The 25,763-nt window shown below is 46.0% G+C and overlaps 1 protein-coding gene across 1 annotated transcript in view; it reads left to right on the forward strand.

Annotated features, from left to right (window-relative positions):
- Positions 1 to 17,386, forward strand: part of OCA2 (OCA2 melanosomal transmembrane protein) — a 349,097-nt gene extending 331,711 nt beyond the window's left edge. The window contains 1 exon segment of the mRNA XM_010355208.2: positions 16,798 to 17,386. Coding sequence (XP_010353510.2) covers positions 16,798 to 16,882 — 85 coding nt within the window. The 3' untranslated portion in view covers positions 16,883 to 17,386.
- Positions 17,387 to 25,763: the final 8,377 nt, after the last annotated feature.

The raw sequence follows: 25,763 nt of genomic DNA on the forward strand, positions 1-25,763 counted from the left end.
AAAAGGTTTGATAGTAAAAACTAAAGTTAACTGATGGAATTATGTCCCCAGTGCCATTGTGATCATGATCTGCCAGAGTTTAAAAAACATGAAATCTGAATTTCTAAAAGAAGGTCAATTTAATAAGGATTACTTGTGCTTTAAGTTTTCCTCCTGAAATGTGGTATTCTACACTAAAAGGCTGCTCTAATAGGCCTCAAAATATTGTAGAATGTGGTTCATCACAGTCTTGTTAAAAAGAGCTTCCCTGCCTTTACTATTCCAGACCTCCTTTCTGAGAAAGAGTCACGAGTACCTCTGTCTGTTTTCCAGTTAGGGTTGGCTAATTTCTTCCGCGAATAGGAAATTCAGAGCAGCAAATAATAAGGCAGTCAGAATGGTCAATAGACCCTCTGCAGACAGATGTGGCATCCTACCCTCCAGGTGCTCCCGACCTCTGAGCCACCAGGCCAGGTGAGGGAGACCCTGGATCAGCTCATGGCTTACAGACTCTCCAAGGCACTGGGGCTAGAGTTTCGAGCTTGACTGTCACTCTGATAAGCCCCTGATGGTAAAGAATATTGTGTACTCTGTGATTTCCCTGCAGTAAAAATGTGCATGTGAATAAAAATGTGTGCACAGCTGGGCGTGGTGGCTCACACCTGTAATCCCAGCACTTTGGGAGGTTGAGGCGGGTGGATCACGAGGTCAGGAGATTGAGACCATCCTAGCTAACACAATGAAACCCCATCTCTACTAAAAAAAATACAAAAAACTAGCCGGGTGTGGTGGTGGGTGCCTGTAGTCCCGGCTGCTGGGGAGTCTGAGGCAGGAGAATGGCATAAACCCAGGAGGCAGAGCTTGCAGTGAGCTGAGATCCGGCCACTGCACTCCGGCCTGGGCAACAGAGCGAGACTGTCTCAGAAAAAAAAAAAAAAAAAGTGTGCACATGGAAAAGTCAAACAGCATTTCTGTTAGGATAATGAGATTATAAGTGACTGGAAACTTCAGCATTTGGTAGGTGATTTTTTGGTTTTTTGCCTTTAGCATATAGTCACTAATTTTAAGTGCATTTTTCCAGCTAGCGAAGCAATGCATGAATGCATTCTCACTGTAAAATGATAAAGTCAGACAATGTGGAAGCAGAGAGCAAACCAGGGCATCTCCCTGTTCCCTTATCGCTCCCTCCCTAGAAATCACCCTTGCCACTATTGCTCTAGTGTTTTTTCTGTGCATTTATTAAGTATAACCTCTTTTAAGAATGTTAAGTAGGACTCTTCTTGCTCTCCCATAGTCTCACCTGAGCCCAGAGCATAGTCCAGCAGTAGTGACAAAGACCCCACTTTTTGAAGGGGAGGTGCTAGAGCTACCTTGCTCAGGGTTGGCCAGGGTGGGGCCAATGCCCGCCTGTAAGCTCAGCCCACCAGGCACCTCTAGGGTGTGGAACAGAAAGGCTGGGCGCCGATGGTGTGTGGATGAAGCTCCCACTGGAGAAAGTGGCAGGGCTGGTGTGGGGGGAAGTGCTCTCCGGTGCCCCCCATCCCCCCACCTCATGCTCCCCGCTGCCACACTTACCTGTGGGTCTGTTCTTTGCTGCTGCCGTGGGCCCTGGTGAGGGGGCTTGGAGAAAGCTGCCCTCCTGTTGCCCAGAGAAGTCCAGAGTGGCTCCTGAGCTCTGAGGAGTGCTGCTGAATTAAATAAGGAGGGTGCAGAGGAGACCCCTGCCCCAAGACCGCAGACACCAGGTTGTCCCACGAAGGATATGGGTGCCAAGCGCAGTCATCAGCTGGAGCTGACCTCAGCAGACGGAGGGGTCTAGTACTCCTTGAGCAGGGTGGAGCGACATCCTCAGAGAAGCGCAGGAGAGAGAGCCTTTGCAGGCCTCAGAGGACAGGTGCCTCAGCCTGCCTCCACCCCTGCCTGCCATAGGGAGGGCGGCTACGGAGGCCAGTGTGGGCTGGCCATGTCGAGGAGAGGGGAGATCATGCTGAACGGCCAAGTGGAAGAGACATGGGCTGTGCAGTCGATGTAACTCAGCACATCCTGGGCTGCCTCTGAAGGTGACTAAGCAGGGGAAAATATTTAATACTGTGATTTAGCTCAGCTTTGCAGAAACATCTCAGCAAGTATGAAGTATTAACGAGAGAGTGGGCATGAGGTGGGAAGATGGGATGGAGAGAAGGAAGGAGCATAGGGATGGCAGGAGTGAGGGGAGAAGGGATGGCATGCAGAATGCCTTCTGAGACAAAGAGGCAGACGAGGCCAGTGCCACTGAGAAGGGTATATACCTACATGTGCACACAGCACCGTGGGCCTGAACCACAGCGAGCCAGAGATAAACTATTTTAAAACGGAAAAAGATTGGACATACTGATAGCAACAGAAATTCTAGGATTTCATGGGTGACAGACTACAAAGGCAAACTATGAATTCAAGGAGTAAACTCAATGTTGGAGCGAGAGCAGCGCCCAAGAAGATGGGCCAGGAGGTAGCCCATTCAGGGGCACATGATAAAGCTTTGGTGCTGGACATTGTTATGGACTAAACCATGTCCCTGCAAAATCCATAGTCCCCGGCACCTCAGAATGCGACTGTGTTTGCAGACAGGGCCTTTATGAGGTGGTTAAAAGGAGGTCATAGTTAAAAGAAGGTCCTCATCCAGTCTGGCCACAGCCTTTCAGAAGAGGGGATTTGGGATCCCCTAAACTCACAGAGGAAAACATCGTGAAGACACAGGGAGAAAACGGCTGAGGAGCGAGGCCTCAGGGGAAACCAGCCCTGCCCTGGCCTGATGGCAGACATCCAGCCTTTAGAACTGAAAGAAAACAGGCTTTTGATGGGAAACCATGGCCTGCAGTGCTTTGTCACGGCGGCCTGAGCTGACAGATGCTGGCCTGCTGACTTCGAAAGACCCTGGGGGTGGTGCCTGGCAGGGTGTGCACAGGGCCTGGGACTGTGGCCTCACACGGGTCCACCTGCAGGAAGTAATTAAAATAACCTGAGTGATGGGTCTCCAAGGGATGCAGCACTGAGTACGAGGAGAGGAGGAGTGAGGAGAAGACACTGGAGAGAATCTGCTGTCATAGATTTTTCATACCATCTCCAAAGGTGTGGGATCTGCTTCAGAACAGGAGCCAATGACACACGAAGTCATCTGAGAACTGGGCGTCTGGGCAGCATGGGCCCTGCAGTCAGAGGAGAACAAAACATGTGACAGATGAAGAGCTTCACTGATGCAATGGGCAGAGGTGAAGAAAACAGGCCCCTGACCGTGGGGTCACCAGGCCACACTCAGCGTATCCTGGAGGCGGCAGAGCTAACCCTGCCGTGCGGGCCAGCTTCCTGATTCACATGGCCCAGGGCGCCAGCCCCAGAGGGACTGGCTTTTTATTAATAAACACACAGACACACACAGACACACACACACACACACACACACACACACACACGAGTTCTAAAAACTCCTTTGAGCAAGTGACTGGAGAGAATATCTACAAACCACAAACTAAAGAGGGCTGGATTGCTGTCATCGTCTGCTCAGGCTGCCAGGACAAAGTACCACAGCCTGGGTAGCTCAGATAACAGACATGTATTTCTGTACCGTTCAGGAGCCTGGAAGTCCAAGGCCAAGGTGCCAGGAGGGCTGGTTCTCCTGAGCCTCTCTTGTGGCCTGTGGACTTGGCCTTGCTGCGTCTTCACTGAGGGTCTTTCCTCTGTGTGTGCATCCGGCTGCCTCTCTGTGTGTCCAGACCTCCTCTGCTTATAAGGACACCTGTTTTCTTGCATAGGGGCCCATCCCAAGGGCCTCATTTTACCTTAATCACCTCTTTAAAGAGTTTGTCTCCAAATCCAGTCGAATTCTGAGGTCCCAAAGGCTAGGGCTTCAACATATGGATTCCTAGGGACACAGTTCAGCCATAATAACGGAGGAACCAAAATGGTCTCATGTGTGCTTCAGTGGCTGAAATCCAGCTAGAACTGCTGGTTCGAAGATCAGAGAAGTGGAAATGGTCTACACCCGGAAGCTGCCTGCACCACATAAAGGTACCTTCCAAGGGACCAGAGGAGTTTCGTCTACGCCTGGCTTCAGAGGTTACGCTGGTCCCCACTCGATGCTGGGTGGCCGGGCACAGCAGGAGGCTCTCAGTGCAGAACGTGGGGGGCCTGAAGGCCTCAGATGTGGGTCCTTGAACTTGTGTGATAACATGGACTCTCTTCCTTGCTGCCAGAGAGAGGCAGGGACAGCACAGACCTTATCTGCAATGCACGCGATGAGGCCTTCACTTCTAGCTGGGGTGAGGTGACACCAGCATTCAGTGAACAGGTTTGAGGGACTTGGTGACAGTCTACAAGCCTGTTCATTGGGAAACACGTTCTGGGTGGACTTCACTTTGATACAGGATGACTGAATTAAAAAGGAAATAAACAGTGGCAATAATCAAAACATAGTTGAAGAAAATATACCTGAAGAGAAAAAGAAAAAAGCAGAGAAACGGATTATGGGATGTACATGGAAAATTTACTTCCTGTGTCCCAGTTCCCTGAATGATATTTTAACTAAGGCACAGCCTGTCAGCAATTTTAATTACAAAGATAAAGATATCATTTCTACAAGAATTCAGAAATTTGATACACACAAATAGAAACAAAAGTAAGAGGACTTCCAACTCCTGGGTATCCATCTCCTGAACAGTCAGTGACAAAGCTTTGAGAGGACATGGCTGTGATCCCAGAGCTCCAGTTTCAGATCCAGTCAAGTTTCACATGTCTACTAAAGTTACAGAAACCTGTCTGTGTCTGTTATTAACCTCCTGTGTGATCTTGGGTGGTTACTTAGCCTCTCTGGGCCTTAGTTTCCTTAGCTCTAAGGATTAGCTAATACTCACGAACCACACAAACTGCCTGACGTAATCACTCACAAATGTAACCTGATATTATTATAGTTATCAGATGTCATCTTTCTCCAAACATATCTGAACAGATGACATATATTGTAAATAATAAGAATTTAACAAACACAACCTGAGTCTAAAATCTCGTATTGAATTAATGAAGACCACAAAATGTCTTGAGATGTCAGAGAAATTAAAACTTTCTATTTTATCTTACATAGGCAGGTCAAAGGATACTGGTTTATTTATTTATCTTTTGTCATTGAGATATATAGATTTATTCTCATTATTTTTTGACAAATCTGTAAATAAAAAAAGAAATAAAAACCTCAGAACCTAAACCAAGACTATATAAAAATAGCCAATAAAAAATAAGAATTAAATTTCTTAACTGGATTCCACTTTAAAACTGTGATCAGAGTCACTTGAGAGAATTAAAACTTGTGAATAAAAATAAATGGCTAATACAACTTAATGCAATTGAAAAGGTAGAAATATAGAGAATATTTTATAGAGCTCATATTTAAAACTTCAATGAGACAGTCAACATAATAGTTCTAATTGCCAAAAATATTGCATCAGAATATAAAAAATGAATTTAATCAGAAAATATAAGGGGAAATTAATAGAAACTTCACTGCCATGGAAGACTTTCATATGACACATCTGTCTCTGAGCATTGAATTCTTAGACATGCAGTTCTGTCCATTTTCTTTTTTTCTTTTCTTTCTTTTTTTTTTTTTTTTGAGACAGAATCTCCCTCTGTCGCCCAGGTTGGAGTGCAGTGGCAAGATCTCAGCTCACTGCAAACTCCACCTCCTGGGTTCAAGGGATTGTCCTGCCTCAGTCTCCCAAGTAGCTGGGACTACAGGTGCCTGCAACCACACACAGCTAAATTTTGTATTTTTAGTAGAGATGGGGTTTTACCGTGTTAGCCAGGATGGTCTTGATACCTTGACCTCGTGATCTGCCCGCCTCAGCCTCCCAAAGTGCTGGGATTACAGGCGTGAGTCCCCGCGCCCGGCCAGTTCTCTCCATTTTCTATAGAAAAGATACCTTTTCAAGAGTCCACAAAACAGTTACAAAATTCGTCATATATTAAGCCAGGAAGACAATCTCAATGATTTACTAACTGGATATTTTCCAACATTTCTTCAATTATTTTCCAGTCTTTGACCACAATACATTAATTGCAAAATAAAAATGAGAGGGAAAAAGTTATCCTCTCTCAAAAAGTGAGTAAAAAAAGTAATAGTAGTAGTAGTAGTGATAGAATTTGCAGTAGTAGTGTCAAAAACAGTAATGTACACCATTTCAGGAACATTGACAAAGTACAGAATTACAAAGTAGTAAGGTACTGCTTTATACATTTTTAATTTCTTAGCAGGAAATATTGTTTTAAAGGAAGGTCAGGCCCAGAGAGGTTGGCTACTTATTCAGGACGCACAGCAAACTCGCCTCCCATTCCAGGGCTTGGCTATGCCTTCCTCGTGGGCCCACAGGCGGCTTGCTCAGCTCGGGGAACACAGCAGCCTCAGAGTTCACGGCAGGCCTTGACGCTGTGCTTGGGAATAATGTCTAGACTTAGTTATTTTAATTGTTTTCAAATTGAGGAAAAATAATAGGCGAACAAAGTGACACAGGAGAGGAGGAAAGAGCTGAACCACAGAAAGGCAAGCATACAAAATTAGAAGACTAAATATGGTAGAACTGGTAAGCCAGGAGGTGGTTTTGGGGGGTAGACATTATTGATAGTACAGGTAGAGCTTTGGCATCAAGAAAGAGAATGGGAAAGGAAAAATTAACAAAATGAAGTATTTAGAAAGGGAATACAGTAGTAGAGGTAAAGAAGATAAAAGTCATATTAGACTATTACATGCTGATAAAAAATACAGATTTCACAAAATGGATGATTTTTCTGGAAAAATATATATTATTAAAATTATTTTAGAAACTAGTGGAACCCATGGATACTGTCTTTGGGATCTCCCACGCCCATCCTCTCTTTGCCATTAAATTCCTCCTCGCCCTGGAACACAAGTCTCAAAGTCAGCCCCCCGCAGCCACCTCAGCTGGACTCGGCCGTGGCCACGGAGCAACCCCTAGCTGCGCGCTGCCTGGAGAACCCACGCCTCTGCGGAGCACACGGAGGGGGGCCCATTGATTTCCGTGCGCGGCTGGTTTATTTTATTTATTTGTTTTTTTAGGCTTCCCTCTCCCCCGGGGCCTCTAGCAGGCAGGGCCTGTCCTCTCTACAGCGCCGCCCTTTCTCTGTGCTGGGGCCATGGAGCGGCGGTAGCTGGGACCTTGGCGGGACGGTGGTGGAGAGTGGGGCGATTTGCCTGAACAGGAAGACCTGGGGGTGTTTATGGGCCTCAGAAGGTGTGAGGGGACCTGATGGAGGCCTTCTAGGGGGAGGCCAAGGGGTCGTTGCTGCAAGGGGAGGGAGGGGAGGGAGGGAAGGAAGGAAGAAGGAAGCAAAAAAGGGAGGGAGAAAAGAGGGAGGGAAGAAAGGAAGGAAGGAAAAGAGGGAGGGAGGGAAGGAAGGAAGGAAGGAAAAGAGGGAGGGAGGGAAGGAAGGGAGGGACAAAGGAAGGGAAGGAAGGGAGGAAGGAAGGAAGGAAAGAAAGAAGTAAAGGGAGGGAGGAAGGAAGGGAGGAAGGAAAGAAGGAAGGGAGAAAGCAAGAAAAGGAAGGAAGAAAGGGAAAGAGGGAAGGAAGGAAGAAAAGAGGGAGGGAGGGAGGGAAGGAAAAGGGGGTGGGAAGGAAGGAAGACAGGAAGGGAAGGAAGGGAAGGAAGGAAAAGAGGAAGGGAGGAGGGAAAAGAGGATGGAAGGAAGGAAAAGAGGAAGGGAGGGAGGAAGGAAGGAAAAGAGGAAGAAGGAAGGGATGGAGGGAAGGAAGGAGAGGGAAGGAGCTCCCCAGTGGAGAAGGCCAAAGCCACCGCTGTCCATCTTGGATTCAGAGGCCACGGGAGCGGCCGGGTTCTGAGGAAGGAAGTGGGTAAGGACAGGAGGGGCCGAGGGCAGCTGCGCTGGGCACCGTGCGCACCCCTTGGGGACCTTCCCCGGCGCGAGGGAGGAAGGAAGGGCGAGCCCGGCGCGGCTCCTGGGGGAAGGTCCTGGAGGCGGGCGGTGGGCGCTTCTCCAGGGCTGCTGGTGTGGACGCCTGTTCCCAGGGAGACCAGCCAGGCGCCGGTGAGCCTCTCCCGCCGGTGGAGCCGGAGACGGAGACAGCGCCACACACGGCTGGAGGCCGGAGAAACGGGGCGCACTGACAGCCTCGCCCGGCCCGCGCTACCTGTCCCGGCCCGCGCTTGGGCTGCGCGCCCGTGTCTGTGGCCCCGCGTGCCCGGGAGGCCTGCGGACCCCGCGGAGCCCCCGCCCTGAACGCCCTTCCCTCCGCCCACCTGGAAACGCTCTTGCTATGTGGGGCAACTACAAGGATGGGCTTTATTTCCAGGGGCCGAGACTTTGTTATGGAACCGAGTTGGGATATTGGATTTCCATGCTTGGGGGTGCTGGGGGCGGGGGGCACTGCAGGCCCTCCAAAAAAGGGGGTCCCTGCCCCGTCTCAGCTTCTAGCCTTTCCTCATAAAAGGAGTTAGCTAAAGACTGTTACCCTGGGAGACCCAGGAGATGGGGTGTGAGGCTGTTCCGATGGGGGCTGAGGGTGAGCCTTGTCCTGAGGCCCTGAGGGGCCGCGCACAGGCCGAGGTGCTGGGGAGGGCAGGCCTCAAGGGATCCGTTGGCACAGAAAAGGGGCAGCCTCCGTGCCCGGGCGGCCTCCTCGGGCCTCCTCCATGGGACTCCTCTGTAGGCCCTCGGTAGTAGAAGCAGTTCTTCCTTCTGCTCAGAATCACGTGTTACCTTTGTAGAAAGGCGACAGCCAAATGGCTTTTTGTTTAAAAACCATAGTTATGGTTCATTATTGAAGCCTTTTTTAATTTTTAATTTCACTAGGTTTTAGGGGAAACAGGTGGTGTTTGGTTCCATGGATAAGTTCTTGGGTGGTGATTCCTGAGATTTTGGTGCACCCCTCACCTTAGTGTGCGCTGTACCCAATGTGTAGTGTTTTTGAAAGGAAACATAAACAGGAAGAATGGTTTCAGTCTGAGACTCAGGAAGGAGGCTTCATTAACAAACACTTCTTTTGGAAGCCAGGCTCCGCTGGAAACGCTCCGGGCACAATTCTGGGGCTGCCCCATTTCCCAGCAATCTGGAAGCCTTGGTTTCTTGGACAACTTGTGTCAGCATAGGCAGGTTTTTAACTTAAAACTAAACGCGTGTAACACAGGGGCTGTGTGGGCATTCATCTGACGTGTGCATCATGATTTGTGCTTTGACACGCAAGTGATTTTGCCTTCCCTAACACGGCATGGTGACAGAGCCAGAGTGGATTGAAAATCACCCCGGTGGGAGATGAAGGCATAGTGTGATGCTGGATGTTGAACAAATGCGCTTTTCCTGAGCCTTTGGTGAGAGTGTTGCCTTGACGAGAGGCTTAGGGTGCAAGACAAATGGATCTTCTGGGAAATGGAAGCTCCCAGTGAACTTGGAGCATCCCGTCCTGTGTATCTGGAGTCCTCCTGGCAGCCACAGGAAGGCATTACATCCTCTCTTCAAATAAATCTCCCTCCAGCTGCCTCCCAGCTGGGCAGTGCATGCAGCATTGAAACTCCAGTCAAGCTGCCTGCATCCCATGGGAGGAAGCAACTGGCTGGGCCCCAGAAGAAACAGGCCAGCCTTTGAAGTGCCAGGGAAAGAGCTGCCCACAGGCCTTGCCTTTGCCTTCAGAAACTCGGGTGTGTGCCGCTGTGAACGGGGCTGCCATCACAGGGTCCCGTAGACAGGGTTATCACTGGTCTCTTCTTGACTCTAACTAGTGTCAACCCTAAAAAACAAGATTCATAAAACATGACTAAATATAGAGTTTATTCGCGTCCAAAGCTCGAGGCTGGCCAAGCCAGGAGCATAGATTCAACTTGCCCTGAAATGTCCACTCAGCTGCAGTTACAAGAGAGTTTTTAAGAAAAAAGAACTGGCACTTCCTAAGTTGTTACCAAGAATTTACATTAGAATAACATAAGCTATTGATTAGCTATACATTGTTCTTTGTATCACAGATTCCAGGCAGGAGAAGATAATAGGTGAGGCGGCTAGTGGGGAACACAGTGCCTTTAAACAGTTGCCTGTGGATGTGGGGGCAGGAGTAGAGGAGTAACGGCGTGTGACTGAAGTCCCATACTCTATTCTCTCTGGACCTGACAATTTTGCATATCTCACAGAGGTTACACTGCTTAAAGCTATTTTTCTTTTCTCAGTAATAGAGGAATTTTTTTCATGACTTCCAAAATGCATAAGGAAGAGGCTGCCATGTGAGTTGGTCCCTGTAGGGCAGTGGAGCTCCCTCAGCCTGCCTGGCTCAGACCCGCTTTCTTGGCAGGGGCTGCACATCACAGGCATCTACCTAGAAATACCCATGCCTGGCCGGCCCTCCCTGTGCCAGCTCACAGCTGCAAGTCTGTGTTTCCAATCGCTTTCAGCCCGAAGCCAGGCCTTGCTGGAGCCCTCTGTCCAGTACACTCTGTTCCGCCTTCCTCCCCTGCCATTGTGGCTGCCGAGCCTTAAAATGTGGCAAGTCCAAACAGAGGTGTGTCATTGTCATGCGACCCCACTGACTCCAGTAGGAGGTGTTTTTTTTGTTTGTTTGTTTGGTTTTGAGCAGCAGCAAGATTTAGTGTGAAGAGCAAAAGAACAAAGCTTTCACATTGTGGAAGGGGACCCCAGCCAGTTGCCACTGCTGGCTGGAGTGGCCAGCCTTTATTCCCTTATTTGTCCCCTCCCACGTCCTGCTGATTAGTCCGTTTTATAGAGCGCCGATTGGTCCATTTTACAGAGTGCTGATTGGCGTGTTTATAATCCTTTAGCTAGACAGAGTGCTGATTGGTGCATTTACAATCCTTTAGCTACACACAGAGCACTGATAGGTGCATTTTTTACACAGTGCTGATTGGTGCATTTATAATCCTTTAGGAGAAGCAGAGTACTGATTGGTGCATTTTTACAGAGTGCTGATTGGTGCATTTACAATCCTTTAGCTAGACACAGAACGCTGATTGGTGCGTTTGTACAGAGTGCTGTTTGGTGCATTTATAATCCTCTAGCTAGACAGAAAAGTTCTCCAAATCCCCACTTGACCTAGGAAGTCCAGCTGGCTTCACCTCTCAATCCCCCCTCTAAACAGGACACTCCAACTACTGTTGGGAATTGGGACTTCCTGCTGGATAGGGGCAAAGAAGGGGCCCTGCAGTTGTAGTGTCCTCCAGAGGGGAACTCTTCAGGCCAAAGGACCAGCAGGTTGGTCCAGGGGTCCTCAGTAGAAGTTGTTAGTTGAGCTCATTTGGGGTTCCATTTGTAAGACCATCTGTAGCTTGATGGTCTTGAACCTAGAGGAAACAAATTTGACAAGGAGGTTAAAAATACAGGGCCCGAAGGTGAGTAATAGCAAGATGGCTGTCATGGGACCTAGAAAGGGGAGAAGCCATGTTGCCCAACTCCAGAGGTTGGTATTTGGGAACTGGGACTTCCTGCTGGATGGGGCAAAGAAGGGGATAGGGAAGGAGATATAGGGTTTATTGAGGACTTACATACAGGGCGGTCCAGGAGCGGTGGGCAGGACAGGAAAATCCACTCCAATTTGTAAAGAGCAGGCTGGTTACAGAGCATTTTCACTTAGTAACCTCTATTTAGCCCAGAACAAAGGGCCTGGATCCCCAGGGCAGCCTGTCTGTGTTCAAGGGATGTCTGGAAGGCCAGCACCTCCTGGGAATCAGGGCTGCTGAGCTGGGAGGAGACTGTGCCCCAGGGAGAAGGTGAGGCTGCCTTGGTACTGGGTGGGAGTGAGTGGTGAGGACCTGGCCAAAGGTAGGTGACAGGACAGCCTCCGTGTCCATTTAACAAGGCAGACTTGCAGACAGGGTATGAGGCTGCCAGAAAGACATTTACTATTCACTGAGCTTCAGGAGAGCTGATCAACCCAGGCCAAGGCCAACATTGCCCAGTGTCCTCATTAAGAAACCCCTCAGGACACAGGTTCCAACCCAGCCACTGGGAGGGAGACACAAGGCGGTGTCAGTGTCCTTCGTAGAGAAGGAGCAAATGTCTGGGTTGGCCGCTCCTGGATTCCTTAGCTGGGACCTCTGAGCACGGATTCTTTTTAGAGATGACCATAGGGTCCTTCTCAGGGCATGCTTCAGTGCCATGGGTAGAACATCCATACTGGAATTCAAGGGTTTAGTATTTTAAAAGTGTCAACTATTCCATCAAAATGTTATGTTGACTATATGGTCAAATAATATTTTGGATGTGTTATAGTTTCTTGTTACCTTTCTGTTACTGATTTATCTGATTTCTAGTTTGATTGCTTATGGTAAGAAAAAACCCCTCTGTATAATTTTAATTCTTTTAAACTTGTTGATGTTTGCTTTTTGAGCCAGGATATGATCTGTCTTGCTGAATGTTTCTTGGATGCTGAAAGGAATGTGCATTCTGCTGTTAGCTGGAGCACTCTATAGTATCAGCAAGATTTGATTGCTGGAAGATATTGCTGAGTTCTCTCTGCTGAATTTCTTTCTAGTTCTTCCATGAATTGTAGAGAGAGAGTAAAAGTCTCCATCTATAATAGTGGATTTGTCAGTCCATTTGTGCATGTGCCACTTTCTCTTGTCATTTACTTTCTCTTGTCATTTTGTCAGTTTTTGTTTCTTGTATTTTTCAGCCCAGTTATTTGGTGAATACACATTCAGGATAACTATGATCTCTTGGTGGATTGTTTTATCTGTATGCAATATCCCTCTCTGCCTTGGAAATGTTCTTTGCTCTGAAATATACTTCATGTGATATTAATGTAGTCATTCCTACTCTTTTGATTACTGTTTGTATGGTTTATCTTTATCTGTGCTTTTACTATTTTGCTATTTTATTTTGTTTCAACCATCAAACATAATTTGAAAACTCAAGATGAAAAAGAAAGTGTATCATATTTAACCATACATTTGCTCTTTTGTTATTCCTTCCTGATACTCCAAGATTCCTTCTTTCTATCGTTTCATTTCTGTTTGAAGACCATCTTAGCAGTGCTTTCGGGGTAAGTCTGCTGCTCTTCTAGTTTTACTTCATCTGAGAATGTCTTGAGTCTCCCTTCATTCCTGAAGGATATATTTGATGGATATAGAAATCTGGGTTGATTGTTCTTGCCTTTTAGTAATTAAAAATATTATGCCACTCTTTTCTGGCCTCCATGGTTTCTGAGGAGAAACTAGTTTTTCTCTATAGGTAAATTGTCATTTATCTCTCACTGCTTTCAGGAAATTTTATCTTTCTTTAGTTTTCATGAGTTTGATTTGTGGATTGTTGTGTCTTCGCATAGATTTTGGTGGGTGTCTAGCCTTTTTAGGATTTGCCCAGCTTCTTAAATCTCGAGGTTTATATCTTTTACCAATTTTTTAATCATTGTTTCTTTGAATACCTTTTCATCCCTGCCCTCTTTCTCCAATGATACAAACGTTAGATCTTTTGTTCATGTCCCACAGATCCCTGAGGGTTGGTTCTTTTTGTTTTTTAGTCTTTTTTCATTTTTCAGATGAATAATTTCTATTGTATCTTCAAGTTCCCTGATTCTTTCCTTTATACTCTCCATTATATTATGGTGCCCATTCCATTAGAATTTGACTTCAGTTGTTTCATTTTCAGTTCTAAAATTTCCATGTGGTCCTCCTTTATAATTTTGATTTCTTGTCTGAGACTTTCCTTTTTTTTTTTTCATTTATTTCAAGTGTGTTTCTCATTGCTTGTTGAAGAATTTTTATGGTAGCTGCTTTGAAATCCTTTTCAGATAATTTCGACATGTGTATCACCTCAGTATTAGCTTCTGTTGATTCACTTTTCTCATTCAACTTGACACATCCCTGGCTCACAGGATCCCCACGTGGTCTCTGCTGTTACCACAGGAGAGGGGCGTGTTAGTCTGGTGAGTGTGGAAGTTCGGGTTCCCACTTGGCCTTCACCAAGGAGCTTAATTTTTTTTCCTGTGGAATTTGGCGGGAGCAGTTATTATCTAGGAGTGTTAGGTCTAGCTTTAGTGCCCCTTTCCTGGCTTTCTGGCTAGGGATAGCAGGCTTCTCTTGGGGCTTTTTGTTGTCTTTGTAGTACCCACTGACACACCAGCTTCCCAGCACCTAGTCTAGGACATACGAGGGGAAACAAAAAGGAACCCCACCTCTATGCCAAGGCCCCCAGCTGATCTGCTTCCTCTTCATCTTTACAGTCTCCTTATGCTTATTTTCTATATAATGCCAAGTTTTTAGCTCTGCTTAGTGGGACGAATTGGAAGAAATGCATCCACTTCATCTTGCTTCAGAACTAGAAGCTAGCTTTATCGTCTTTAATTGGAGAGTAAAACAACTACATTCTCTTCTCCAGTAAACCCTTATGTATTTGTGTCGTTAAATTCCTTATCACCAAACACAACTCATGCACCAGGGAGGTGCTCCAGGCTTACTCTGTGATTTTGGGCACTTTGTAATCCCAGTCAACTTGCACTTTGGGGCATGTGCCCCGGTTTGAGGAGCACTGGTCTGTGGCTAAAACTTGTTGAGGACTCATTATGTGGCCAAACACTGTTCTCACTGTTCTAAGGGATTTATAAGGGTGAGCTCATGGAATCCTCATAGCACTCTTAGGTACTGTTATTACCTTCATTTTATAAAGAAATTGAGTTGTGGAGACATTTAATACTTTTCCAAAGTGATGCCACTGGGCAAGAGCAGGAATTGAAAACTAGAGCCCTAAGCTAGTATATTGGGGTACCTGTCTGTGTTGGGAAAATGCATTTGGGTTTTGAAGCCAGAAGAATATTCCAAGACACCATCTCTGCCTTTTACTGGTGGTGACCTTTGTCAAGTTCCCTACTATATACAAGCTTCAATTTCTTCATCTATATAATAAGGAAAACATGACATGCCTCACTATGTTTGGGAAATAATAGATAACATTAACGTCTAGTCTATGAGGCCCTTAGCATACAGCAGATCTTCAGTAAGTCATTTACTTACTAATGGCAAGTTGCCATTGTTATGGTTTATCCATGTCCACAGGGAGGCAGCATATGTAGTGATTAAGAGTACACACTTTAGAGTTAGACTGATGCATTTGGATTGTCACACCAGAGCAAACTAGCTGAGAGACCCAGGCAAGCCTCCCAACATCCTACCTCTCCAGTAGGTGTGATGATGCCAATTCCAGAAGGCAGTGTGGGCAGTTGAGAGGGTCCTGAGCATGGAGTGTCACAGTGACTAGGTTTTGTGAGGGAGAGTACAGTTTCTGATGGGTCTGAGTGCTTGCATCAGTTCTGGGTGAAATGAAAATGTTTGGTGATGCTAGGTGACGCTACTTCTCTGCATTGGTGCCATCCCCAAGACAGCACTGACTCTCACTTGGGGGCACGGCAAAACCACCCACCAGGAACTTTCTCCAGTCTTGGGCTTCTCAAGCAAGGTATGCTTTTTGTGGAATTTGCCCCTTGACAAGGTGAATTTGCTTCTGAAACATGACCAGGTGTCTCGGCACCCAGATTGAGACTCTCAGCATCTTACCTGACACTGACTCACTCTACACAATCTGTCACAGAGGAACAAAGGCTTTGTGTTTCCATGAAGGTTTGCAGTGATGTCTGTGATGCCTGGAGTTGACCAGACACTGTCATGGGTTGTGTTTTTCCAGAATTCAATGATCAGGGCTGATATTTTGCAAACATGTTCAGCTATTTTCAAAAACAAAGTTAATAAAGTTCAAGAAATTTAAGTAGTTTTCCCAAAATATGTTCTGTGTTTCTTTTTGTTTGTTTTGTAAAATAAAATGTGTTCAGAAGAGAAGCCAAGAGAATCCTACCACTTTCTTGAAATGCCCAAGTCTGCTCTAGAATTTCGGGAGCTGTCTCGCCCTTGGATGCAGTTTTTGTGTTTAACTGTAGCTCTGTTGAGGGTCCCTTGCTGTGGCTCTTTCTGAGCAGCCTCTTTCTACACTGATGGCCAGGGAAGAGAGAATGTCTTGATCCTTACTATTATAATTACCACATGCTAGGCTCTTACTGCTAAAAAACTTAAGCCTTTTGAAACCAAAATCGTAATATTTGCAGGGGCTTCCCTTAGTGACCGAGCAGCACTGAGCAATGGCTACAGAGCATGCATTACCTGTGCCAAGTGGCATCTGTCAGTCCTTGGAAGCTGGGGTAAGAATTTGTGGAGATGCGGGTACCCTGGAGGCGGCACACAATGAGGGATGCTTTCCTCTTCTTATGACTGCTTTTGTATCTGTGCATACCCTCCTTGTCCACGTCTCAACCTCACCGACTACAGAAGAAAAACTTCTTCTTCCCTATTCCTTTCCTTAGACAACAGTTGGCCTTACTTTCCAACACTACTTCTCCAGCTCTCCTTGGCCTTAACTGTGAGGGACTTCAGGAGCCTGTGGGAAGGTGGGATCTCTGGGAAATCTCCAGAGAAGAAAAGTTGGAAGATGACACAAGCAGAGGAAACATCCAGAGATTTAAATGGTGGCCCAGCACATGGCATTGAAAGACCAACAGTCTAATATTATAGATGAACAAACAGAGGCTCCATATAGCCATTAAAATTTTGAGAAAACCTTAAGCAGGTCTCAAATAAAATTGCACACAATGGAAGATGTCTAATAGCAGCATGCATTCACATAATTTAGTCTACAACTTTCTGATTTATAGAAATAAAAGGTAGTGAACATTGTGAAAATGCAAAGGTGCTAAGGCCATGTTCTCATGAGCTATGAGTCCGTATCTCATGAGGCTGTCCAGATTTCGGATGCCATAACTCATTTCTCTTTGTATTTCAGGTTGGGCTTCCCAATGATGATTGTGTCCTGCATCGTTGGGATGTGTTATCTTCTTGTGGCTCATGTGGTGGTGGGATGGAATTAATAGACATCCATCTGTCACTCGAAGACTAAAGGAAACTTCATCCATCACAACCTATCAGCCATAAAACTACCCTGACACAACTGTTTGGAGAAGAAAAGGTGCTTACCCTGGAGATGCTATGGAGACACAGTGGAATAGACCTTGACACTAATACTCTAATTCCGGCGAATGCTGGAACACCATGGCCTCTTCTCTGTGGCCTTTCTCCCCAAGGACAAAATGTAGAAAACGTGAGATAGCTTACTCGAGATTCCCCTCCAGAAAAATACGTATGTTTCAAAACCCTTCCTGCTATACATAGGAAAAGACACACATCCACCCAGAATTGCTTGTGCTGTTTAATTGTCAATTCTCCTGAGGCTAAACACAGTTTGTTTTTTCTTGTAATCACTTTTCATGTTAAAATAATCAGCACTCAAATTGTATGCTCTCTGAATATAGACTTTCTGGGGAAAGGTTTACTGCTCGTAAGGAAACATGTTATATATTAAACTGTTCCTTGATCAAAGGCTTTGGAGTAGTTTACATTATGTAAAATTGCATTTTATCCATTTATGTTTTTCTCTGCAGTTTTAAAGTTATCAATTAAAAGTCCAGAAATTTGACTTGCAGAGGATCATAGATATCGTTTAAGGGCTATTTTACATATTTAACAGCCAAGAGTAATGATTTTCCATTTTGCAAGTGGTGCATGCTATTTTCATCAATTACGCAGATGTACAGTGGATACGCTCAGCTCTGCTCTCCCTGCAGGACACTGTGGCTCAGTCAGTATTTATTAAATGCAGTTCTTTTGTGAAGCATTCCTTGAGAGGCAAGGGTAATGAGAGCAAAGATCAAGGGGGAGCCCTGTGCTTCCTCCGAGGTCTCGTCTGCTCTGCCTCATCAGTATCGTGGTTATGCCCCGAGGAAGAAGCCCTTCTTCAGTTTCCGATCTTCTGTGCATACCTTGGAATAAAAATGTCTGGGGACACTGCTCCGAAGTGATTGTGTGTCAAGCATCTGACTTCAAAAGGTCCAAGCTGCTCAGGACACTAAGAACTGCAAAGCAGGAGACCTTTCTGGTCCCATTTCTGCCACGGGCACCCTCAGGATGAGTGTCCCTGTCTACTGTTTAGAGTCTATATTGTAGAATGGCAACCTAGTTTCTCCCTGAAAGGTTGGGAGTGTTTATGATCAATATGCCCTTTGAATTCCTTGACAGCAAAGCTGATGTGCAACCCTATTTTATTTTAAAATATGGTGTTGGACAACATCACACAGAAGCCTCCAGACACGTGCAGCTGACTGGGTGTCCTGGAGGAGACTCTGCCACAGTCTGTCTAGGAAAGGGTTCTTCCCGCTGCTCCCGCACTGCCCGTACTTTGCTTGGTCTCACTGGACCTGGATGTGCCTGAGCTGGTCACTGAAAAGCATCGTTTCCTCTTCTGTCCCACATCAGGATGCCTGGGGGCAGCACTGATCTCCCTTGTGTCTGGCTCCTTCCAACTCAGCTCATGTCTGCTCTTTCATCCTTTTACATGTCATCCCTTAACAACGCGCAGGCCCCGTCTCCCACCCGCTGCCTCTCCTCATTGGCACCTCTCTCTACTCTTCAGTCATCCCTTCTCATTCTTGAGATGGAATCTCGCCCTGTCACCCAGGCTGGAGTGCAGTGGTGCTATCTCAGCTCACTGCAAGCTGTGCCTCCCGGGTTCACGCCATTCTCCTGCCTCAGCCTCCCGAGTAGCTGGGACTACAGGCGTCCACCACCACACCCGGCTGATTTTTTTTTTTTTGTATTTTTAGTAGAGTCGGGGTTTCACTATGTTAGGCAGGATGGTCTTGATCTCCTGACCTCGTGATCCGCCTGCTTCGGCCTCCCAAAGTGCTGGAATTACAGGCATGAGCCACCATGCCCAGCCCAGCCCTTCTCATTCTTAAAAACCATTAGCTCTGGGCTGATTTCTCCCTCTTGCTCATACCCGCAGCCTCCCCTGAGGTTCCTATTCATGCCCCCCAGTTCTGATTTCTCTGCCCCACCACCTTCCCCCACTTCCCTCCGTGTCACACCCACCCTGGGTCCCCAGGACCTGCCTAGGTCCTTCATCTCTGTGGTCTTTCTCTGACACTCCAACACTTCCAGTCATTGACCCCAGGTTACCCTCTAAAACAAATCTTGCCCCTGCTGGAACTTCTCGTTCACTGGGCCGTACATTTTAACTTCCCCTGTCAACTCCCTCTTAGCTTAGTTGTTTGTTTATGCTCTAAAATTTAAAAGTCAACCAACAAACTGTCCCCATGCTACCTTGACTGCCCCTCAATGTTTCTGAGGTGAGTCATCCCACAGGGATGGCTGGTTTTATTTTTAAGTGAAGATTTCAAGCATCAGACAGGCTCTCGTCACTGCCTGGCTCTTTGATTCCATTTCCCTAGCGCAGCAGCCAGAGGACTGGCTGGAAACAGGTGGCTGCCCACATTGGGTAAGTGCAAGTAACTGTAGCCAGGGATGGTGCAATCCTTTAGGGTCCGTGAGAGGAGGTAGCTGTGGGTTTCTGAGGGGGAGTGGGCAGTGACCAGGACCTGGAGATGCAGGAAGCTGTGTCCAGAGGGACTGGACGGGAGCCGTGGTCTTCTGCTGGGGCTGTGCCAGCATGAGACACTTGGCAGCCAGGGCGGGGGTTGGGGGGTGAGGGGTGGGCCGTGGGAATCATCCTGAGTTTATGCCTTTCATCCTGTGGCTTCCCTCTGTCCAAGGACTGAACTAGCTGGAAACCACGGGACAGGAAGCACTGCTGATGCTGTCCAGGAATGGGAGTGGGGCAGGAGGAGCAGATGGAAGATACTCAGCTTTATGTACTGTTTTGCTCCTCAGCAGATGAAAAGTCCACTTCTGAAGAAAGGAGACACTAAAAGTGCCATGAGCTTTACCACCCAAGAGTCCACGCAAGCTTGCCCACACTCCCTCCTGACAAAGTCTCCAGAATTATTAGGTGAACAATCCAGTGCTTATTAAATCCTGTCATTATGATGGAAAAAGACAACCTCAAAGGAAGCAGCTACGCCTTTGCTATAAACCTTGGACCGCCACAGGCCGTTGTTCTTGCTAGAGTCTGCCTGATGTCACATGCATAAAGTCCTAAAGGTTACAGGGACTGTAAGGACACCATTTTATAGTCTGAATTCACCGTGAAAATCTAGATGAAGGGTGTGTGTGCTGCAGACGAGGATCTGATCCTCCCTGAGCTTGCGTGAGGAGCTGTGCCTTACCTCTGACATATGGCCCCACGCAGGCAACATGACAGCAGCAGAGTCCATGGGAATCTGAGCCACTTCCTTCTGCAGTGCGTGTGCCTTCCAGATCCGCTGGGGCCCAATCTTGCAAATGCAACATACTTTTTAACGGAAGATCACTGAGCACATCCGACGGGACGGTTATGTGGATCAGATAGCCCTTGGCTTGTGATGCACAGCCCAAGTTCTGCAGTCACTGTTTCCACAATTAGATCTTCAACCTGCACCAAGACCCAGTGGCAGCCTGGAGCTGCTTTTCTAGAGAAGACTAGTTCACTAGTCAGAACGGGAAGACAGGGACTTCATTCAAATCTTGGGGTTTGCACTCCGACTCCCCCCTCAAGGCTTGCGAGCATCTCCCTACAGCGTCTGTGTCTGCCCTTGGGATGCCTGCAGCCATGCTGTGCTATTTCACAAGGCCCAAGTGGCAGGGCACCCGGCATGGCAACCTGGACCTGGGAGCTGCACTTGCTTGCTCTGGTCCCCCTCAAACCTTGCAGCCCTGGGAGGTTACCTGCTAATGGGTTAGAGCAGCAAATCCAATATGTTATATGCTGCCTATAAAATTAAAAGTGGACCATCAAGAATTGTATTTTTTTTTTTTTTTGATGATCAGCACAACTGGTTCTCACTTTGCAGGGTAATTTTAAGTCACTCATTCCTACAATTACCATCAGGATGTTGTATTTCTTTTGTGTTACCGTCTTGGTGTGAGATGGACAACTGCCTCATGTAATAGGAAACAAACTTGGGAATTCTGATGGTTGTTTAACATGATCTCTCTCAGCATTCATTCTGGAGAAGGGGAATAACCATAGGAGGGGTCCACCATTTCATAGGACCAATTATTATGCGGACTTAGCACAAGAATGCACCCGCCACTTGGCCAACATAAGCCTCTATTCTGTCTTAAGGACCAGAGGATGTTTTGGGTCTCTGAGAATCAGAGAAAATTTAAAACCATTAGGACCATCTAGATATTTCTTACTGGAATGCAAAAGTCACCTGGTAAATGGCCACAGGTCCCTCTGAGGAAGGGTGTGGGAAGAGCAGTAAATGCATTCGTGGGTCTGTTGCAGCATCTTTCTCAAATGCACCTGGATGACCTCTCTTCAATCAATGACCTGTGAGGCTAGGAACACTCTCAGGTCTGGGAAGCAGCTTGTGTCATTCATCCTTCTTATGATGACTGAAGCTTCTCCCCAGGTCCAGATTCTCTCCAGGTTTCTATGTCAAGCTTCCCATAGAAGCCATTGCTTCTGTGGTCCACTTGCCTTTTGGCAGAGGCCTCTGAAGCATAATGTGGTAACGGTGCCTACCTTGACTATGACAATTCAGCACACCCCTGGTCTTCACCACCTTGGAATCCCATTATTCCTACTGAGAAAAGAGAACTTTATTCCATTACTGCTCTCCTACTGTCAGCAACAGTCTCCAAAGGACAGATGTCAGAGACTTCTAAGGACACTGGTGGCCCCCCGCAACACTGCATTTATTAATGCTTCAATGCAGGAAGTGTCCACTGGATTCTCTCGCAGGGAATGCTAGGGGACAGCCGAGTAGGGGACACATAAAAATCTGAGCCTTTGGACTCCTTTCTTTATATGCCCAATATTAACCAACTGTGCATATTAAATAACGTCTGTTCCAAGTGGTCAAGTTAACCCATTAAGTCTCAAATTCCCAGTGAGTGTGCCTGTCCAGGAATTTGGTCCATTCAAGCCTTGTATTTTATCCTCTGGGATGTAATATACTTAGATTCCATTTCCTTAAGTGCAATCCAAGAGGGGTATAGTTCTGTAACTTTTTCAATATGCAGGTTAATTTGTCTTGAAGGAGACTTTCTACTTCTCTATCCAGGACGTGTTAGTATCTTGTAAGAGCCCTAGAGAAAATGATGGGTATTGAGGGATGAATCTTGAGACAAATACACATCAGTTTGTGAGGCAACTAACCAAGGTCCAGTCACTAGATGGCTTTAAGTGGAGAAAAGAGGGATGGGTTGTGGATCACAAGGAAATAGCATGATTCTTCCCACTTAACTCTTGGTCAAGATTGTCTTTGCTAACACCTATGCTTGCAAATAAATTTTAGGATAAGCTTGCTTATGCCTATTTAAAAAAAACTTGACCTGATGTGATAGAAATCACACTAAACCTACAAGTGAATTTGGGCAGAACTGACAATTTTACTATGCTGAGCTTTCCATCCCTTGGATATGATATGTCTCTCCGATTATTTAGGTCTCTTTTGGTTTCTTTCATCAACATCTGACAATTTTCAGCATACATAACTGGACAAGTTTTGTTAGATTTATAATTCAGTATTTAATATTATTTGAAGAGAAAGGTACTGTGTTTTAAATTTCAGTTTCCAAATGTGCATAATTAACATGTAGAAATGTGATTGATTTGTGTGTATAGATCCGGTATACCATGGCCTTGCTGAGTTCACTTATTAGTTATAGAATTAAAAAAAATTTCCTTGGTATTTTTTATGTAGATCATTATGTCATCTACTAATAGGAACATTTTCATTTCTGCCTCCTCAATCTTTATGCCTTTAATATATACTTTTTGCCTTATTCTGGCAGTTAGAACTCATGAGAAGGAATTTGGCCATTCATTCACTAAGCTAGATCTACTTGCAACAACTTCTTTCAGTTTTTCTTCATTTTGGAAGAGTTTCATTTCAACTTTGTTCTTGAAGGAAGTCTTACTGGACATGGCATTCTTAGTTGACAGTTTCTTTTGGCCCTTGAAAAATGCTCTGTTACTTCACTGTGCCCATATGGTTTCTGATGAGGAATGTGCTGTCATTCAAATTGATTTTCCCCTACAGATAAGTTGTCATTTCTCTCTTGCTGCTTTCAGGAATTTCTTCTTTCTTTTTATTTAATTTCAGGGATTTGATTATGTTGTGGCATATGGATTTTTTTGAGTTTATTGTTTTTGAAGTTTGCTCAGCTTTGTGAACTTTAGATTTCTTTTACCAAAATTGGGAAGTTTTCAGTTAATAATTATCCAAATATTCCTTCAGCCCCATTCTCTTTGTCTTCTTCTAGAACTCCAATGATACAAATGTTGGATTACAGTCTTTAAGGCTCTGTTCTTTTTTTTTTTTTTCCAATGTTTTCTCTCTGTGTTCGTATTGGATGAATTTTATTGATCTGACCTCAAGTTCAGTAATTCTATACTCTGTCATCTCCACTCTACTGATGAACCCATTCAGCATTTTATTTTTATCATTATTGTAGTTTTCTGTGTTTAGTTTTCATTTGGTTCATTTATTTATTGCTTATTCATTGCCTATTGAATCATTTTGTAATATAGGCTTTAGAATCCTTGTCATATAATTTGCACAACTGACTTCTCCTAGTGTTGGCATCAGCTGATTGTCTTTTCTTATCCAAGTTCTAATTTTCTGTTTCATTGCATGACAGATGATCTATAATTACATACTGGAAAAACTGGCTATTAGGAGATTATGGATTATATTTAAAAGTTGTATTTTAGCAAGCAGTTACCCTTTTTAGGTTTGGCACAAAGGTCCTGGTGTACTTTTGTGCACTGCAGCTCCAGTGACTGTCTAGTTTTGGGAGCTGATGCCATGCTATTTTGGTCCGCTTGCTTTATCATTGGTGTCGATGCTTCCACTGCTCCCTGCTGATGCTGCTTGAAGATGTGCAGAAAATATCCAGGTCAGGCCACCTAGTGTCCCTAGGAGGAGGGGATCTTCTGACTTGCTCATTTGTTTTGAAGTTCTCCCCGCACTGTGTAGTAGTGCCGACCATGAGCATTTCCCAGCCCAGGTGGTTTGGGATCAGGATATTCCTCATAGGTGCATCCTGACCTCAGTGTCTCTGGGCTGAGGAAGGGATTCATCAGGCTTGATGGGAAGAGGAACACTTATTGTCAGTGGGGATTCAGATTGATCTCCCTAGTTGGTTCTTCCGGGCTCACCTGGTATTGTAAGTGGGACTTATGTTCAGCTTGAAGGAAGAGAGAGCCCATCTGGGCTGTCTTCTGCAGCTAGGCTGGGCCAGGAAACATTCTAGCTGGGTCACCGTCTTCTGCTGAGTGGAGGGTGTGGGTGCCCCACCACTATATTGTTCTTCCTACCCTGGATTCCAAACCAGTTCACCTTCCTCATCCACATTTCAGAGTTCTTCTTTGGTCATCTCAAGTTTCCAAGAATCATAATTGTACTGAGTGGGGAGGAACAGGCAGAAGTACAACTTTCTGGAAATGTCTTTTCCAGACCAAAATTCTCATTTGCTGTTGAGAAAGAGGTCATGTAAGCAAACGACAATACTTTTTTTTTTTTTTAATAGATGTTAAAAATAGGTTTAAGATAAGCATAGCGTTATTTCTTTAATTTCAAATTGGAGAGAGTTAGTTTTAGGTCAACAGGTACAACTTAGAAACAGGTTTTGGGTAACCTCCCTATTTAATTCTTATATGGGTTCTTTCCATAAAAGCTAACATCTGGGTGGTTCTGCACTGAGAACACAGCTCACTGCTCCCCTCAGTCCGTTCCAGGCCGGCCTGTCCACTGCATGGCCTTTGTCACCCTGACACTGGCTCCCAACATCTAAAACCAGCTGTGTTTTAGTCTGGGTCTTGAAACTTTTGGCTGCACATGCCCAGAACTGGCTGCTGTGCACCCTGATGTCAATTTCCAGCAGCTTCCCACTTTTTCCAAGTAGCTGTGTCCAGGACAAGGAAGACTGATTGAACACTCACAGTTCTGACTTCTACGTTTTCTGCAGGACATTTTCTGTGCTGTATATAATCACAGTTCTTCCCACATCGCCATGCCCCAGCAGGGGCCCTTGGCCCCATGTGACTCTCACGGCCATACCTCACCTGCACTGGCCTGTGGCTGGGCTGGAGTCCCCTCCTCACTGTGTGGTTCGCGGGGTGGGGGCTGGAGGTTCTCCCTGAGTCTGTCTGTGTGCCTGTTTCCTGGGCAGTGATCTGATAGTGTTAATTTTCAAATGGTGGAGACAGTAAGTGAAATTAATACATTTAGGAGTGACAAGTTTTGGGGAAAATGGAGTCAGGTCATTTTAAACAGGTTGGTTGGGAGGGAACATCTGAACAGACATCTTGAGTCAGGGTTCTTGTTGCAACCAGGAGCTCTGTAGCACGAGCAGGATGAGTGAGGGAGGAACCAGGGTCTGATTCTGCCGAACTGCAGGTTAGTGCCTGGAAGCAGCAGCTAGATAAATGGATGGGGATATGGGAGAGAGGGGAGTACACCCCATTGTCCTAGAAATGGGATGCTGTCTCCACTGCTGCATCAAAGGCCAAAGTTGGAGGAGAGAGGAGACTGACTTTATTGTTGCCATAAGAGGACACCCCAGATCTGAAGAGCAGTGTCATGGCTGGGGGTTATCTTGGAATTTTACAGGGAGGGTGAACCAGTTGCACAGGAGGCAACTCACAGCTGGGGTTGTTCCGCAGAAGAGGAAGTCCCCATCAGTTTTCTGAAGAGATTGTTTTTCTCTGTAGTTAGCTAGTTTCAGGGGAATAAAAAGTTCTAATTTCTATTTTATTTCATTTTATTTTATTTTATTGATACAGAGTCTTGCTCTGTCGTCCAG

This window comes from Rhinopithecus roxellana, chromosome 5 (assembly GCF_007565055.1).
Source record: "Rhinopithecus roxellana isolate Shanxi Qingling chromosome 5, ASM756505v1, whole genome shotgun sequence".
Taxonomy (NCBI): Eukaryota; Metazoa; Chordata; class Mammalia; order Primates; family Cercopithecidae; genus Rhinopithecus; species Rhinopithecus roxellana.